Source organism: Bufo gargarizans, chromosome 1 (assembly GCF_014858855.1).
Source record: "Bufo gargarizans isolate SCDJY-AF-19 chromosome 1, ASM1485885v1, whole genome shotgun sequence".
Lineage (NCBI taxonomy): Eukaryota > Metazoa > Chordata > Amphibia > Anura > Bufonidae > Bufo > Bufo gargarizans.
The window spans coordinates 5,577,586-5,596,449 of record NC_058080.1 but is presented as its reverse complement, the minus strand read 5'-3'; the positions used below and the strand labels follow the sequence as shown (position 1 = coordinate 5,596,449).

Genomic DNA, 18,864 nt, shown 5'->3' with positions numbered 1-18,864 from the left:
AAATATTCTGTGGACAGATGAAACCAAAGTTGAGTTGTTTGGAAGAAACACACAACACTATGTGTGGAGAAAAAGGGCACAGCACACCAACATCAAAACCTCATCCCAACTGTGAAGTATGGTGGTGGGGGCATCATGGTTTGGGGCTGCTTTGCTGCATCAGGGCCTGGAAAGATTGCTATCATCGAAGGAAAAATTAATTTATCAAGACATTTTGCAGGAGAACTTAAGTCCATCTGTCCACCAGCTGAAGCTCAACAGAAGATGGGTGTTGCAACAGGACAACGACCCAAAGCATAGAAGTAAATCAACAACAGAATGGCTTAAGCAGAAGAAAATACGCCTTCTAGAGTGGCCCAGTCAGAGTCCTGACCTCAACCCGTTTGAGATGCTGTGGCATGACCTCAAGAAAGCGATTCACACCAGACATCCCAATAATATTGCTGAACTGAAACAGTTCTGTAAAGAGGAATGGTCAAGAATTACTCCTGACCGTTGTGCACGTCTGATCTGCAACTACAGGAAACGTTTGGTAGAAGTTATTGCTGCCAAAGGAGATTCAACCAGTTATTAAATCCAAGGGTTCACATACTTTTTCCACCTGCACTGTGAATGTTTACATGGTGTCTTCAATAAAAACATGGTAACATTTGTAGATAGGTAATCTTCTAACCAATGAGTAGTGATGAGCGGCAGGGGCAATATTCGAATTTGCAATATTTTGCGAATATTTGGGCAAATATTAGTCATAAATTCGCAAATTTGTGATTATTTTCTTGATTTGCGAAAATTGGCAATTTAATATTCGCGTAATGCGCGCGCAATAAAGGCGTGGGTCACTTGTGCTACATTTTTGAAGCTGCTAGAAGTTTCCTGAGACTGGAGAAAATGGTTGGTACGGCAGAACATTACAATAGCTTTATATGCAGATAGAGTGCTCCAATATATTTGCGCAAATCGGCAATTAATGATGCGCATATTTTTGCGCAATACGTGCAACTTCACATTTTTGCAGGTCTGACTACATATTACTGATTGGTGCACAAAGTATTGTTGTGACATCCCAGCACTATGTCTGTAGCATGTATGTATGGACAGCAGAACCTATCAGCTACACTATGTCAGGATATAACCTACACTGACTATCTCCCACTAGCTATCTGTATTATATATAAGCTAACTAACTATCTAGTGTAATGACACAGGAAAGCACATAGCACAGCAATGTCACTGCTCTCTCTCTCTCTCTCTCTCTCTCTCAGAACTGCAAAAAAACTGTAGAAAATGGCTGCTGGGGAGGTTCTTATATAGTAAGGGGTAGGGAACTTTCCTATTGGTTGCTAGGGATGTTGCTAAGCTCAGACAAAGACATTGCAGCCTTCTCATTGGCCCACAAGCAAGAAGAAGGGAGGGATCATGGATTTCAAGTAAAAAAAAACTAGAATATTGCGAATGCAAATTTATAGCACTATATTCTACATCTTCGCGAATTCTTGAAGTGGCGATATTCGCGATTGAAATTCGCGATCAACACTACCAATGAGAAGGTCTTGAGGATTAGCACAACCTTACTAGCACATTACTTAGTTTGAGCCATCATCAATTTTAGTAACACTGAAATCTAATCTGAACCGTAATCAACTTACACGTCCAATAGAACATGTAATCACCATCAGAAAACGGTATATTATGACCTCAGTATTGAAAGCTTAGCAGTAACATTTGACTCTTTAAATGCATACAAGAACCATTTCTGTTCACCTCAAAGAAGATTTGTCTGGGGATGTTTCATGCTTCCTCTTGATATGCTTATATTAGTGGTTTGGAGACAGCAAGTAGCTTTGTATTCAATCTTTATTTTACCAGTGGTACAATCTCATGACATTTATTGCTTATGGCAACGTTTCGGGCCCAGTTCGGTGCCCTTTGTCAAGCTGAGTGGCCGGTCACTGTGCTTCCACGGCGTGCATCCGTTATGAACGGATCCGGTTGTATTATCTTTAGCATTGCCAAGACGGATCCGTCATGAACTCCACTGAAAGTCAATGGGGGACGGATCAGTTTTCTATTGTGGCAGAGAAAACGGATCTGTCCTCATTGACTTGCATTGGGGGTCATGCCGGATCCATCTTGCTCCGCATCCCAGGACGGAAAGCAAACTACAACATGTTGCGGTTTGTTCTCCGGTCTGGGAACGCAACTAAACAGAACGGAATGCATCTTGGAGCATTCCGTTCCCTTCAGATGAGTTTTGTCCCCATTGACAATGAATAGGGACAAAACTGAAGCGTTTTTTTTTTGGTATTGAGACCCTAAGATGGATCTTAATACCGGAAAATATTATTGCTAGTGTGAAAGTAGCCTTAGGCTGCTCCCCTTTTTCGCAGCCCAAAAAATTTTTTTACCAAGTTGCACCACTTTATAGACAGATTAAAGGCACAGACGCATTGGTAAATCTGTGGCCGCCCCTGATCCCCGCACCACCGCTGCTGCTTTTTCCAATGACCTCAAGCGCACCAACAATATAGACAATATCATCGCCATCATGTAGCAAGTGCAATACTTCCACCCTAAGGCCCCTTTCACACGGGCGTTGCGGGAAAACGTGCGGGTGCGTTGTGGGAACACCCGCAATTTTTCTGCGTGAGTGCAAAACATTGTAATGCGTTTTGCACTCGCGGGAGAAAAATTGCGTGTGTTTGGTACCCAAACCCGAACTTCTTCACAGAAGTTCGGGTTTGGGTTAGATGTTCTGTAGATTGTATTATTTTCCCTTATAACATGGTTATAAGGGAAAATAATAGCATTCTGAATACAGAATGCATAGTCAAATTGCGCTGGAAGGGGTTAAAAAAAAAAAAAAAAAAATTTAACTCGCCTTAATCCACTTGCTCGCATAGCCCGGCATCTCTTCTGTCTTCATCTGAGTTTTGTGCAGTAACAAGGACCTTTGGTGACGTCACAGTCATCACATGATCCATCACCATGGTAAAAGATCATGTGATGGATCATGTGATGACTGTGACGTCACCACAGGTCCTTGTTACTGCACAAAGCTCAGATGAAGACAGAAGAGATGCCGGGCTACGCGAGCAAGTGGATTAAGGTGAGTTAAAAAAATATTATTTATTTTTAACCCTTCCAGCGCAATTTGACTATGCATTCTGTATTCAGAATGCTATTATTTCCCCTTATAACCATGTTATAAGGGAAAATAATAATGATCGGGTCTCCATCCCGATTTTCACGCAACCCCATTCACTTCTATGGGGCCTGCGTTGCGTGGATTATCGCACCACAACGTACAAAGAGGAGCATGCTGCGATTTTCACGCAACGCATAAGTGATGCGTGAAAATCACCACTCATGTGAGCAGCCCCATAGAAATGAATGGGTCGGTATTCAGTGCGGGTGCAATGCAGTTCAACTCACGCATCGCATCCATGCAGAATACTCGCCCGTGTGAAAGGGACCTAACTGTAGCACACATCACCTGCATTTCGTGTCTCTGTTTCCCAGATTCTCAGTATGCCATCAGCATGTATGGACATCTCGTCACTTCTAGTTTTCTAATACAGTTGGTTGTACTGCACCATAAAATAAAAGTAATAGTACAAATGCCTACAAATCACTACAAAATGATACTAACTGTATATATTTTATTTTGTAGATGCTTCAAATTACGCACACTTTCTGTTTAACGCTTTCGACACAGACCACGATGGATCTGTGAGCTTCGAGGTAGGTCATTTACTTTAATATCAGCTATAATAACAGTGTGAGTTGGAGGATCACATGTTCTATTGATTTATTGTGAAGTTGTTTGGATTTAATTTGAAAAAAATTGGACCTAAATTTAAATTCTGTGTCTGTATGAAGCTCACTGGACTTGAATAGGACTAGGAAGAACGGATCGGAACCCCCGCGGAAGCACCACGGAGTGCTTCCGTGGTGTTTCTGCCCGTTCCTCCGCACTGCAAAAAAATAGGTGCGGACGAATCACAGACCCATACAAGTTGAATGGGTCTCGATCCGTCCCGGCCGCCGCATGGATGTTGCCCGTGCATTAGGGACCACAAATTATGGTCCCCAATGCACGGAACGGACCCAGAACGACCGTGTGCAAGAGGCCTTATTATTACTATGTCATAGCTTTTAAAGGGTTTCTACCACCTGATTTTGACCTAATTAGCTGTCAGACACTAGCGATCTGCTAGTGTCTGATCTACCTAACAATGCTGTTTTCAGACCTTTGTGTGGATCCGTTTCACTAAAAAACAAACTTTTATTGATATGCTAATGAGCCTCTAGGTGCTATGGGGGTGTCTTTTCAGCACCTAGAGGCTCGGTTTACTCACACTGTATGCCGCCCCGCTCGTCCGTCAAGCCCACCCATCTCCTCTAGAATGCCATCCTCCATCTCATTTATCGGCTGAATTCTCGCGCCTGCGGCGTGTGCGTCTGTATTCGGCACAGGCGCAGTGAATGTCTGAACGCTCCCTGTGCCGGCATCTCCACTGCGCCTGCGCCATCTGTTCCTCGGAGCACTCTGACGTAATTGGCGCAGGCGCAGTGGAGATGTTTGTGCAGGGAGAGGTCAGACATTCAATGTGCCTGCGCCGAATACAGACGCAGGCGCAAGGCGCAGGCGCGAGAATTCGTCCGCTGGCTGAGATGGAGGATGGCATTCTAGAGGAGATGGGCGGGCTTGACGGACGAGCGGGGCGGCATACAGTGTGAGTAGACCGAGCCTCTAGGTGCTGAAAAGACGCCCCCATAGCACCTAGAGGCTAATTAGCATTAGAAACGGATCCACACAAAGGTCTGAAAATAGCATTGTTAGGTAGATCAGACACTAGCGGATCGCTAGTGTCTGAGAGCTAATTAGGTAAAAATCAGGTGGTAGAAACCCTTTAAAGGGAACTTGTCATGTCAAACATAGTACCTGATCTGAAGGCAGAATGCTATAGAGATGGAGGACACTTGTATATACTGTAGTTTGGTGGGAAAAGATTCAGTAGCACTTGTATTTTATTAATTAAAGTGCCTTTTTGGGCTCCTGATAATGATGAACTAACCTCAGGATAGGTCATCATTATCCGATCTGTGGGGTTTGACACCCAGCACCTCAACTGATCAGATGTTCTCTGCAGCCTTTTAAAAGTATTCCAGGTTGAGCTTCGAGCGTCCAAGTCCTCCAAGACGCACATCACCATCACCCCCTGGAAGTCAAACTTCGAATCCAGAGGTGACTGGAAGTGACAGAAACAGGAGGTGATCATTGGACTTGGAATCGTGAACAATCCTTTGAATAAACATCATCTCTGATAATTTTGTCAATGCTTGGACTCTGTTAAAGGACTTAGGATAGGTCATTACTATTCTTAGCGGTGGGGGCCCAACTCCTCGCACACCCGCCGATCAGCCATTTGAAGAGGCTGTGGCGCTCATGCAAGTCTCCAGTTGATTGTCTGCAAACTACCAATTTGGCAAATGACTAGCAAATAAAAAAATATGGAAAATGTAACCATTTCTGTGAAACTTAGCTTTGTTGCATTTTAGTATAAACTAAAGTATGGTTGTATTTATGGCTTGTAGGGTGAGTTCTAGAGAGGAAGCATTAAATATTACTTTCCAGTGCATTATGTTGCTTTGTGTAGATCAGTCGGTCATTTCATCTGCCATGTCTGTTATTGATGTTCTACAAGATGGTGTCACCTACAAAGCTTGCCTCTTTGCCCTTTGATGTCAGTTTCCAACAGATCCAAGAAACCTCAAGAAAGAAGTTCAAAAACGTATCAGATGTGTTCTTTTTATTTCTAAGACTGTGCTAGAATGCAGCTCCTGTTTTCTTTACAACTGAGCTTCAAATTGGTGACATATATACAATGGAGTCCCTCTAGTGCTCTTTTAGACACTTTTGAACTTTCATACATCTAAAGTAGGGTTGAACTAATCTGACTGGGGACAGCACATTTTCCTATAGCACTAGCATTATCAATCTGTACAATGAATGTGGTATGTATGGGGGCATATCAAATATAGATGTAGTTGTGCTTCATTCATAGAGACACATAAATTCTTATTACCACCACTATTCTGCTATTAATTGTATCACTGGTACTCATAACAGAGTGGGGGCCCCAATACTAAAGATGAAAAGCAACCCCCAGTATTATGTAAGGTGTTACCACTAGAGATGAGTGAATTTCTAAAAAATTTGATTTGGTCGGTTCGCTGAATTTTCAGAAACGATTCGATCCAAATTAATTTGTAGCAAATCGTGTTGAAAAACAGCTATTTTCTGGCTGCAGAGAGCCTTTATAGTGGTGTAGAACACTGTGCCTTGCAGTAACACGCATAGGGAGTCTGCTGTGGTAGTGAAATAATACTGTGAGTCCGTATGCAGATGACAGGCGTCGCTCTTAGAATCACTGAACACTTTACTTCTTTAGTCAGTCACGGGGCCAAAACTGAACAAATAACTCAAGTGTGAACTCAGCCTTACGTCAGCTGATTCCACATAGATGTCTACAGAAACTGTTCTATTAAACTATAATACAAGTAGAGCCCCTGACAGAGTGGAGAGGGTGTCAGCAGTAAGTTTGTGTTGATGTCACTGATTATTTTGCCCTTCCACTGATTCATCAGAACAACCCCCAAAAAACGGATCCTGTCTGTTGAGCATCCGCCTTTCACTCGGTCAGCATTTGGTCAGTAATCCATCAGTATTGCTAATGCCCCAAAAAAACAGGAGTGGATCCAAAACAGAGATGAATGGAATATTTGCATGTCTTCTGAGCCAATTCTCATGGGACCTACAGGCCTTACAGCTGCTACACAGACAAGATCCGTTGTGCGCCTCATTTATCCTTCCTTCTGACAGATCAGAAGAAGGGTCAAATAAATGATGATGTCAACCAGGCCAAAAAGGCAAAATAGTGGCCAAGTCATGGAGTGGGGAGGGTGGGAACAGCAGGAGAAGTCCACAGAGTGGCCCAATGGCATAGTGTGGAGGTAGCAGCAGCATCAAGAGACCACAGAGTGGCACAATGACAGAGTGTGGAGGTGGCAGCAGCAGCATGAGGAAGCCACAGAATGGCAAGGTGAAATAGTGTTGAAGTAGCAGCAGCATCAGGAGACCACAGAGTGGCAAGGTGACATAGTGTAGAGTAGGGCTGAAACGATAACTCGATGAATCGAGTAATTCGACACGAAAAAATCCTCAATGGAAATTTTTTGCATCAAAGATTTGTTTGTGTCACGTGACCATGGAGCGGGAGTGAAGCGCTTGCTATTACTCCCACTATGTGGTCTCCCGCTGGCCTGCAATACTCACCTTTCCAGCAGGGGCCTTCGGACACTCCACAGCACATCCATGGTCCCACGCTGCACTGACCTCCTGACATTTGCACGCCGTGAACTGACGCGCTGTGTGACGTCAGACGATGGAGTGTCGGCGGCACCCCTGCTCGAAAGGTAAGTTGGTGCGACTAAGGCCGGGCGCCTGGAGTGCACAGCGTCATAGCAACCAATGACGCTGTGCACTCCGGGTGTCAGGAGCAGCAGGGGGGGGAATTATTTCACAAGGAGAGAGAGCTGCTGGCACAAGGTGGGGGGAGAGCTGCTGGCACAAGGTGGGGGGAGAGCTGCTGGCACAAGGGGATGAGATGATGGCACAGAGGGGGGAAAGCTTCTAGCACAAGGGGTGGAGAGCTGCTGGCACAAGGGGGAGCTGCTGGCACAAGGGGTGGAGCTACTGGCACAATGGGGGAGAGCTGCTGGCACAAGGGGGGAGATCTGCTTGCACAAGGGGGGAGATCTGCTGGCACAAGGGGGGAGAGCTGCTGGCACAAGGGGGAGAGCTTATGGCTCTGGGGTGGGGGAGAGTTGATGGCTCTGGGGTGGGGGAAAGCTGAAGGCACTGGGGTGGGGGAAAGCTGAAGGCACTGGGGTGGGGGAGAGCTGAAGGCACTGGGGTGGGGGAGAGCTGAAGGCACTGGGGTGGGGGAGAGCTGAAGGCAATGGGGGAGTGGAGCTGAAGGCACTGGGGGAAGGGAGCTGATGGCACTGGGGGATAGTGGAGCCGATGGCACGGGGGGGTACTGAAGCACTTGGGCTGATCACACGGGAGGGGGGATGGGTGTTTGGGACTAATGGCAGGGGGTCTGATGAGTTTTTCTAAAGGAAAACAGTCTATTAATTCATTTTTTTGTTATTAGAATACTCAATTAATCGTAAAAAATAATTGATAGCATATTCGATTACTGAAATAACCGTTTACTGCAGCCCTAGTGTGGAGGTGGCAGCAGCATCAGGAGACCACAGAATGGCAAGGTAACATAGTGTGGAGGTGGCAGCAGCATCAGGAAACCACAGAGTAGCAAGGTGACATAGTGTGGAGGTAGCAGCAGCAACAGGAGACCACAGAGTGGCCCAATGAAAGACCGTGGATGTGGCAGCAGCAGCATGAGGAGGCCACAGAGTGGCAAGATGACATTGTGTTGAGGTAGCAGCAGCATCAGTGACCACAGAGTGACCCGGTGACAGAGTGGGGAGGTGGGTGGCACTAACAGTACCCGCTGACGATTTTATGTGTAAGAAGGAACACCGCATCAGATGTGTAGCATCAGGCAGGTGGCAGCATCAGAATAGTAGCTGAGGCAGATAGCCAGAAGAAACCAGTCTCTTTTGTTATGGTTTGGGTGAGGCAGCATGGATTATGTAATCTGATGCACCAGGCATTGGTGGGTGGAAATCCTGGCTGATCCACGCCTGATTCATCTTGAAAAAGGTCAGTCTCTCCACATTTTGGGTGAACAGGGGAGTTTTCCTTGGGGTACCTGTGGCCCCGCCGCACTAAACACCCGCTCTGATGCCACACTACTGGCCATGCAGGACAGCTTTTCCCAGGCAAACTCTGCCAGTTGCGGCCACAAACACAGTTTGGCTGCCCAGTAGTCCAGCGGATCTTCATTAACGGCTGGCAGGGTGCACTCCAAGTATGCCACCATCTGCTGGTTCAGGTTTTGCTCCTGGTATAGATGCTGCTGCTGGTGAGTAGAGTTGAGCGGACACCTGGATGTTCGGGTTCGATGGCCGAACTTCACAAAAAAGTTGAGCCTAACCCGAACCCCATTGAAGTCAATGGGGACCTGAACTTTTGAGCACTAAAATGGCTGTAAAAATGTAATGGAAAGGGCTAGAGGGCTACAAATGGCATAAAAATGTGGTCAAGAGCATGGCAAGTGCTCTGAAACAAATGTGGATAGGGAAATGGCTTTAAATAACATAAAATACGCAAAAAATAAATAAAGAATCTTGAACTAGGAGGACGGGGTCCATATGGAATAGGAGGTTGAGGAGGCGGTGGATGTGGTGGTGTAGGTGGAAGTGGCGGTGGAGGAGGAGGTAGCCTACACTGCTTTTTGGTTTTCAATTTATTTTAAAAAAAAATTAAATTAGGGAACACCCAAAAACAGTGGGAAATATAACCTGTGATAACCCCCTCCAGTCGTGCTAAACACACGTTCAGATAATCCACTAGCTTCAGGGCAGGCCAGCACCTCCAAGGCGAAAAGGGCAAGATCAGGCCATGTGCTCAATTTGGAGACCCATCAGTCAGTTTGTGTAGGCGTGTGCACACATACTGCCCCACCATGTCTCACGTCACAGTGACGCCACGATCCATTTGGATATCTTCTCTATCAACTTTCGATGTTCTTTTCTGTGGATCACGGTTATCGGCAAATCAGGGTTCCACGCCGGAGAGGGCGTGTGAGAAAGAGAGACCACATCCAAGGGAGATCAATGGATGAAATTTTATTGTGATCGAGCGGAAATATGTGAAAAGTTATTAAAGCAGAAGAATCGAAGGAAAGGAGGGGGCGTGCGGCAATTACCCACTCCCGACTTGCGGAGGTAGTGACGATAAATAACAAAACAGGACCCTTAAGATGCCCTGTTATTGAAATGATTAATAAAAAATTATAGGGAATGTCACTGGGGTATTTAGGATTTGGAAACGTTATACAGGAGAGGCCCTGCTGCTGCTTTGTTGACTCTAGATAACTTTTGCCTGATCGCACGTCACCGTGACGTCCACGATCCATTTGGATATCTTCTCTATCAACTTTCAATGTTCTTTTCTGAGCCTACCATGTGGATCACGGTTATCAGCGAATCAAGGTTCCACGCCGGAGAGGGAGTGTGAGAAAGAGAGACCACATCCAAGGGAGGTTAATTTTTTTTAATTAAATATGATCGAGCGGAAAAGTGGGACAAATTAAAGTTTAAGCATTGAATGAAAGGAAAGGGCGCACATCAATTAAAGAAGAATTTTTAAAATTTAATTACCTGTCATACGGCAAAATTGGTAAAATGTCACCTTGTAACAGACGATTTTGGGAAATTTAGGTCCCTATCACCTATGCCGAGCAGGGGTTTAATCACGGCAAAAATTAAAAAAAGTTTTTTTTTTTTACCTGTTTACTAGGTAAAGCAGTGGTATATCACACCCAAAAATTGGTGAATTTCACCCGAAAATGTAAGACAAATTAGTGAAATGTTTTTGCCTGTGTACTAGGTACAGCCGGGGTATATCACACCCAAAAATTGGTGAATTTCACCCAAATATGTAACAGACAAATTAGTGAAATGTTACCTCTCTAGTAGGTAGAGCAGGGGTATATCACACCCAAAAATTGGTGAATTTCACCCAAATATGTAACAGACAAATTAATGACATTTTTTTACCTGTCTACTAGTTATAGCAGTGGTATATCGCACCCCAAAATTGGTGAATTTCACCTGAAAATGCAACAGACAAATTAGTGAATTTTTTTTACCTGTCTACTAGGTATAGCAGTGGTATATCACACCCAAAAATTGGTGAATTTCGCCGGAATTTGTAACAGACAAATTAGCGAAATGTTACCTGTCTACTAGGTAGAGCAGGGGTATATCACACCCAAAAATTGGTGAATTTCACCCGAAAATGTAACAGAAAAATTTGTGAATTTTTTAACCTGTCTACTAGGTATAGCAGTGGTATATCATAACCAAAAATTTGTGAATTTCACCCGAGAATGTAACAGACAAATTAGTGAAATAAAATAAAATAAAATACGTACAAAAAAAAAAAAAACTTGATTTATGAGGTGGAGGTCCATATGGAGTAGGAGTTTGAGGAGGCTGTGGACGTAGTGGTGTAGGTGGAAGTGGCGGTGGAGGAGGACGAGGTAGCCAACACTGGTTTTTGTTTTAAATTTTTTATTTTTTAATTAGGGTACACTCCAAAAGAGTGTGAAATATCCAAAATACAACAATGAGCAATTGCGCTGTAGTATAGCTATGGCTGGTTAAGGCCGGTATACATGTCTATTCTGCACAAGGTACGGACAAGTCTTGTGGGATCCATGCCTGGTTCATTTTTTTTTTTTTAAATTCTGTTTATTTGAAGCAGATTCATCAAAAAGAAACAAGGCACGGGTCATGTACCCACATATCAATCATTACACACACTTTCCCCGCATGGGTTCCAGAGAAAACCAGGGGGCACAAACAGTTACATGAGGAACATGAGTATAGTATACATGAATCTGACTGCATTTTCCAATTTTTCTGAAAGAAGTAAAAGCAAACAAAAGAAAGAAAAGAAAGGAAAGAGGGGGGAGGGACAGAAAAGGGGGGAGGAGGGGGGGGAGGCAGGACTATACTGCCAGGGGTCCCAGGGTATTACCCAGAGAAGCTTTAAGATACCACGAGGTATACTGAAAGGGCTTCACCAATTCCCTAGTCTCTGGCGGACTAAAGTGCGCGGCAATAAAAGTACGCCATTTATTAAAGAATTTGGAAGCTGAACCTTCTTTGTGCCTAGACGCTTCAATCCTTTCAAATCCCAAAAGAACTTTCAATTCAGAGACCACAGCAGGAATGTCTGGCATGGCATCCGTAAGCCATCTTTGGAGCAAGACTCTTTTGGCTACTAATAAGACTGAGTGCAACAAAATCGGGATCCGAGTCTGGTTCACCGGGCGGATATAATGAAAGACCAGGGCCTGGGGTTCCATAGACAATTCCACCGACCAGTTCTCCTTAATATAATCTATCACAGCGGCCCAGAATTTGACTACCTCAGGACACGTCCAAATGCCATGCCAGAAATCCGTAGCCGCCAACTTACAATTGGGACAATGTGTGATACGATCCGGAAACTGGGGAGAGGCCGGAAAGTTAAAACCATAGATTGCCCGGTGCATCATCCTGAAAAAGGTTTCACGCCAAGTCTCACCTACCACGCACTGGCGTACCTTACTCCAACCTTCCAGGATCTTAACCCCAATCTCCTCATCCATGGTGATGTGTTCCCATTTCTTAAAAAGTGTGGAAGCCTTGACCTTCGTGAAATTTCCTGAGAAGGCCCTATACAGCCTAGAGAGTGAAACCGTTTGGGGGGAGAAACTGAGGACTTCATCGAAGGAATTTTTGGTCGCTTCCTTTGACAAATCACGCAATCTATGTGAACAGAAACCCACAATCCGCATTATTTGCAGGAAATGGGAATCCGGCAGAGCGTATTTTTCCTTCAATTCTTTTGGAGTCAGCCAGCGTTTGTCCCCCAGATGCATCAGATGTTCCGCCCTAGTCAAACCCCTAGATATCCACAACTCAGGAGGTCTCAAACCAGTTCCGGAAGGGAGCTCCGGATGACCCCATAACGGCATCCATTTGGAGATTGCATGAGGCAAGTTAAATGTCTTCCTAACCGCCTTCCAGGTTGCTATCGTATCTCTCAATAAAAGCGAAGATTTAATATCCCCAGGCAATGCAGACAGGTTAGAGTGAAGGCACGACACCAAGTTCCATGGGGCAACCAGATTTTGTTCCACCTCCCTATTAGAGAAAAGATCCGTGTCGTGTACCCAGTCGGACACGTGACGCATGAGGCATGCTAGATTGTATCCCCGTATATTCGGGAATTTTACCCCTCCCTCTGGTTTCCATAGCATAAGCTTCGAAAGAGAGATACGAGGGCGCCTGCCAGACCACAAGAACCTGACAAAAGCCTTATTCAGTGCATTGACATCTGTATGTTTTAGTAGGATCGGAAGCGTCTGGAGAGGGTAGAGCAGCTTAGAAAAACTCATCATCTTGATGAGCTGGCATCTCCCCAGCAGAGATAAGGGGAGTGAATGCCACCTCTCTAGTTCAGAAATTATTTTCGTTATGAGGGGAGGATAATTTAGCAAATACAGTGACCCCGGAAGCTTACCGATTTTGACCCCCAAGTACGTAACCTGTTTCTTAACTACAGATAAAGAGAGACCTGCATCGCGCCAAAGCTGCGGTGGGTTAGCGGCGTGTAGCTCAAGAATCTCACTTTTAGACGAGTTAATTTTATACCCCGAGAAGGACCCAAAAGAACTCAGGAACTCCATTAAGGGGCCCAAGTGACACTGGGGGGTATCCATGAAAATCAAAAGATCATCAGCATACAAGGTTAGTTTGACCTCCTTCTTGCCTATGGTAATGCCCCTGTATAAGTCAGAATCCTCTAGAAATCTGGCTAAAGGCTCGATGGCTAGGTCAAAAAGAAGGGGGGAAAGCGGACAGCCCTGTCTAGTCCCTCTCTGAAGGGGGAAAACCCGAGACAAAAAACCTCCCGTGTGAATGCGCGCAGCCGGACTAGAATAAAGACCTCCCAAAAAAGTACGGACATCCCCAACAATCTGGAATTTGTCTAGCACCGCCCCCAACCAGTCCCAACGCACTGAATCAAAAGCCTTTTCAGCATCTAAAGCCAGCAAAATAGGAGCCCAGGCTGGCTGAGGGCGGCGCCTGACCCAGTCCAATGTAGCCAGTACCTTCCTAATATTCGCCACCCCTGACCTCCCTTTAATGAAACCTACTTGGGAAGGGCCCACCAGGGTAGGCATTAAGAGACTCAATCTGTCAGCCAATATTTTAGTCAATATCTTGAGATCCTGGTTAATGAGTGATATCGGGCGATACGAGCCTGGATCTAGCGGGTCCTTATTAGGTTTAAGGAGCAGTTTAATGTGGGCGACATTAACATGAGCTGGAAAACTACCCGTGTGCAAAAGATGGTTGAAATACTCCGTCATCGTGGGGGTAAGGTTATCCTGTAAGACTTTATAAAATTCTCCTGAGAATCCGTCAGGGCCTGGCGCCTTACCATTATGCAAGGAGCGTATTGTATGTAGCACCTCCTCAACCGTTATTTCCGCATTCAAAGATCCCTGTTGTTCCTCCGTCAGGGAAGGCAACTTAACGCCTGACAAAAACCGCCTACCCTTTTCCGGGTCCACTGGAGTGTCACTGTAGAGACGCTCATAATATTTTCCCAGAAGATCATTTATTAACTTAGGATTTGTGTGGGTCACTCCCCCCTCCCCTTTCAGAGCCGTAATGACTGTAGGAGCCCTTCTGCCCCGCGCTAAGTTAGCCAACATTTTGCCTGACTTATTCCCAAATCTGAACAGATCTGTCTGGAACTCCGACCTGTACATCGCCTCCCTTTTATCCACCCAAACTTCAAAGTTGTTTCTAGCCGCAATCCAGGCCTCCTTATTCCGAGTAGTGACCACCCGAAGGAACTGAGTGTACGCCTGTCTAAGCGCCGAGCTAGCCTCCTGGTATTGTTTAGCTACCACCTTACGCAGATTGCTGACATAACTGAGAATTCGACCCCTCAGGACCGCTTTAGCAGTCTCCCAGTGGGTCGAAACATCTGATGCATCCCGGGGATTGTCACCCTGAAACTCCCACCACCAACCTTGCAGTGTATCTTTAAAGTTGTCGTCTCCGGCCAGAAAAGAAGGAAAGCGCCATAGAAAATCAGTTCCTCTAGGGTAGGTATCCTGCAGGGAAATGGAAATAGGTGAGTGATCGGAAATCAGTAAGTCATGAATTTCGGCGGAGACCACCCTAGATGCCATGTGCAAGGGAAGGAAAAGATAATCAATACGGGACCATACATTATGTGCATGTGAGAAATGCGTATACTCCCTGTCATCAGGGTGTAAAGAGCGCCAGGTATCATACAATCCTGTAGAGGTTAATAAGGGAGGTAAAACCTTGTCAGAGAGCCTTTGCGAACTGACCATCCCCACATCCCTCTTCCGGTCTTCCAGAACAGAGGCAACTGAGTTAAAATCACCACCCACAATTCTGTTGGGAATTCCATCCAAATGCAGTCTGTTCTCCAGAAGAGCGTAAAAGGGGGCATTATTATCATTCGGGGCATACACATTATGAATGCTATAAGAAATTCCTCCAATCTCTACTAATAACCTATGCCACCTGCCCTCACTGTCATGAGATTCCGATAATATTTTCCCTGAAAAATTCCTATGTAGCAATGTGAGTACTCCAGCTTTGCGCTCCCTGGCCGAGGATCCGCACACAGAACCTACCCAGAATTTTTTCATTCGGAAGAAATCTTTCTCCTCCAAATGAGTCTCCTGCAGGAGAACTATATCAGGTTGGAAACGCTTCAGGTGGCGTAAAATCTTTGACCGCTTCTGCGGGGAGCGTAAACCCTTAACATTCCAGGATATAATTTTCATTGTAGCCCTGGTACGTGCGGATCCCTGAGCAGAAAAAGCCAAGGGAGAGGGGAGGAAGTAAGGAGAAAGGAGGGAGGGAAGGAGAACAAATAACACAAGACAAAAACCAAAATACGAGCAACCAAATAGCCCCGCCTAGATGAGTGGCAGCAGAAGCCAGCCCGCCAGGCCGGATATAGCTATATGATGGCAGCTGTGACTAAATCTAGTTATAGACTTTCCTTTTTTCCGCCATGGCAGAGCTCTCACATACCTGGCCTAAAACAATAACAATTTGTGCGACTGAACAGTAAAGGCCTTAGCGTGGGGCACAGAGCTAAATAACAAAACAACCGTAATCTCGAACAAAGGCAGCAACACTGACAAATACTGCCCCTCAGGATTGAGTCCCAACCACATTTTGAATCGAGGAAAATCAACGTCCTCTTCTGGAGTGCCTTTCTGGGCCACTGCGCAAACGGTCATTCCCTCGTCGAGCAGCTGGATCCAAGGAGTCCTTCAAAGTAGACCGCTGGGGAGAGAGGGGCACATCATGCGGTTCCGCATCCACAATCTCATCCAAGGCCTCCTTTGCCTCCGTGGGGGATCTAAAGGTGATAGTCCCCCCATTTGCTCTGTGAATCTTCAAAACCGCCGGAAAAAGAAGCTGAAATCTGATGTCTCTGTGGTATAACTCAGTGCAGACTGGACTGAAAGCCTTGCGTTTCTTCGCCACCTCAGCCGAGAAATCCTCAAACAGTAAGATTTTGTGGCCTCTGATTGTTATCTGATGCCGTCTTTTACGGAAACTGCGGAGTAATGCCACCTTATCATTAAAGTCCAACAATTTGAAAATAACCTGACGAGGCCTCGCATCCCCACCACGTGGAGACTCAGAGTTTGAGTCCCTAGGAGCTCCTCTATCTGGGCCAATCCTGTGGGCCCTCTCCACTCGACAGAAAAACTTCAGGCCCAGGGCCTCAGGCAGTTCCCTCTCACATATATCCAAAAGGTCCAGTTGTTTAATGGATTCAGGCAGACCAACCACCCTCAGGTTATTGCGTCGTGACCTGTTTTCAAGATCATCAACTTTAAACCGTAGGTATTCCAGATCATTCTGCTGTGATTTCAAAACAGCCTCAGTGTTCCCTGCTTGCTGCTGCAATGAGCGTAACTCTTTTTCAAGGGCCCCCACTTGCATGCTGGTCTGGTTTACCTCCTCCCTTAGGGAGTTAAATGAGGCCATTATTGTTGTTTCCAGCGTTTTCTGGATGTCCGGCATTATGCGTAACGCCACCTCGATGGCTAGCTGCTTATAATCCAGCGTGGCCGAGCCTCCTAAAGGGGACCCCTCTCCCTGGGTGCTCTGAGAGCCCTCCTCCCGAAATAGCAGTGGCTGCGTGTCCGCCATTTTTGCCGCGCTCTGCGAGGCTGCTAGCTGCGCACCTGTGATCTTCTGCCCGCTCCGGAGGAGGTATCTTTCCATCGGCTCCTCAAGGCAGGTAAGTGGTGTCAGTCGGACGTCCCTCAGGATCAGTAAGCAGATCCCTGCGCTGCAAAATGACACGGGTATTCGGCGATATGCAGGAGCTCTGAGCGCTGCGTCCTCACATGGCGGCGCCGGAACCGGAAGTCTCGCCTGGTTCATTTTAATGAACGTGAGCTTGTCCACATTGGCTGTGGACAGGCGGCTGCGCTTGTCTGTGATAATGCCCCCTGCCGTGCTAAACAGACGTTCTTCAATACACTGGCTGCAGGGCAGGCCAGCACCTCCAAGGCGTAAAGGGCAAGCTCAGGCCAATTTGGAGACCCAGAAGTTGAAGGAGGCAGACCCGTCATTCAGTACGTGTAGGCGTGTGCACACATACTGCTCCACCATGTTGGTGAAATGCTGCCTCCTGCTAAGACGTTCCATATCAGCTGGTGGTGCTGGTTGTTGTGGTGTGCTGACAAAGCTTTTCCACATTTTGGCCATGCTAACCCTGCCATCTGAGGTGCTGGCGGTGCCCCAGCTGCATTAGCGACCTCTTCCTCCTCCTCTGCCTTCGCCTTGTGCTTCCTCTGTGCCCCCGCTGTCAGGTGGGAATGCCACCAGCAGCGGGTCTACCAGCGTGCGCTTGTACTCGCGCATCTTATGATCACGCTCCAGTGAGAGAATTAAGGACGGTACGTTGTCCTTGTAACGGGGATCCAGCAGCGTGGCCACCCAGTAATCAGCACAAGTTAGAATGTGGGCAACTCGGCGGTCGTTGCAGAGACACTGCAGCATGTAATCGCTCATGTGTGCCAGGCTGCCCAGAGGCAATGAAAAGCTGTCCTCTGTGGGAGGTGTATCGTCTGTGTTCTCTGTATCCCCCATCCACGCACCAGTGATGGCCATGAGCTGGTTTGGGTGCCACTCTGCTGTGAACACGGTTCCTACTCCTCCATCTCCTCATCCTCCACCTCGTCATACTCCAGAACTGTGCCCTGGCTGGACAATTGTGTACCTGGCGTTTGTGGGTGCAGGAACCCACCCTTGGAGCCACTTGTGAATGACTGGCCGGAAACCCTATGAAATTATCCCTCTTCCTCCTCCTCCTCCTCCTCCTGTGCCACATCCTCTTCCATCATCGCCAGCAGTGTTTTTTCAAGGAGGAATAGAAGTTGGATAGTAACGCTGAGAACGGTGTTATCGGCACTGGCCATGTTGATGGAGTACTCGAAACAGAGCAACGAGGAACACAGGTCTCGCATGGAGGCCCAGTCATTGGTAATTAAGTGGTGCTGTTTCGCAGAGCGACTCACCCGTGCGTGCTGCAGCTAAAACTCCACTATCGCCTGGTGCTGCTCGCACAGTCTGGCCAGCATGTGCAAGGTTGAGATCCACCTTGTGGGCACATCGCATATGAAGCGGTGAGCGGGAAGGCTGAAGTTACGCTGCAGCGCTGACAGGCGAGCAGCAGCAGGGTGAGAACGCCAAAAGCGTGCACAGACAGCCCGCACTTTATGCAGCAGCTCTGACATGTCGGGGTAATTTTTAAGGAATCTCTGCACCACCAAATTCAGCACATGCGCCAGGCAAGTAATGTGCGTCAAACCGGCTAGTCCCAGAGCTGCTACGAGATTTCGTCCATTATCGCATACCACCAGGCCGGGCTTGAGGCTCACTGGCACCAACCACTTATCGGTCTGCTGTTCAAGGCCTGTCCACAGCTCCTGCACGGTGTGGGGTTTGTCCCCCAAACAGATAAGTTTTAAAACTGCCTGCTGTCGTTTACCCCTGGCTGTGCTGAAGTTGGTGGTGAAGGTGTTA

General features: G+C 46.7%; 1 protein-coding gene across 2 annotated transcripts in view; it reads left to right on the top strand.

The window, feature by feature from the left end:
• The window catches only part of KCNIP4 (potassium voltage-gated channel interacting protein 4), a 469,961-nt gene that overhangs the window by 418,099 nt on the left and 32,998 nt on the right, over nt 1-18,864 (top strand). For both annotated transcript variants that reach the window (XM_044294254.1, XM_044294263.1), the window contains one exon: nt 3,671-3,741. In XM_044294254.1, the coding sequence (XP_044150189.1) occupies nt 3,671-3,741 (71 nt within the window). The remainder of the gene's footprint in view (nt 1-3,670; nt 3,742-18,864) is intronic.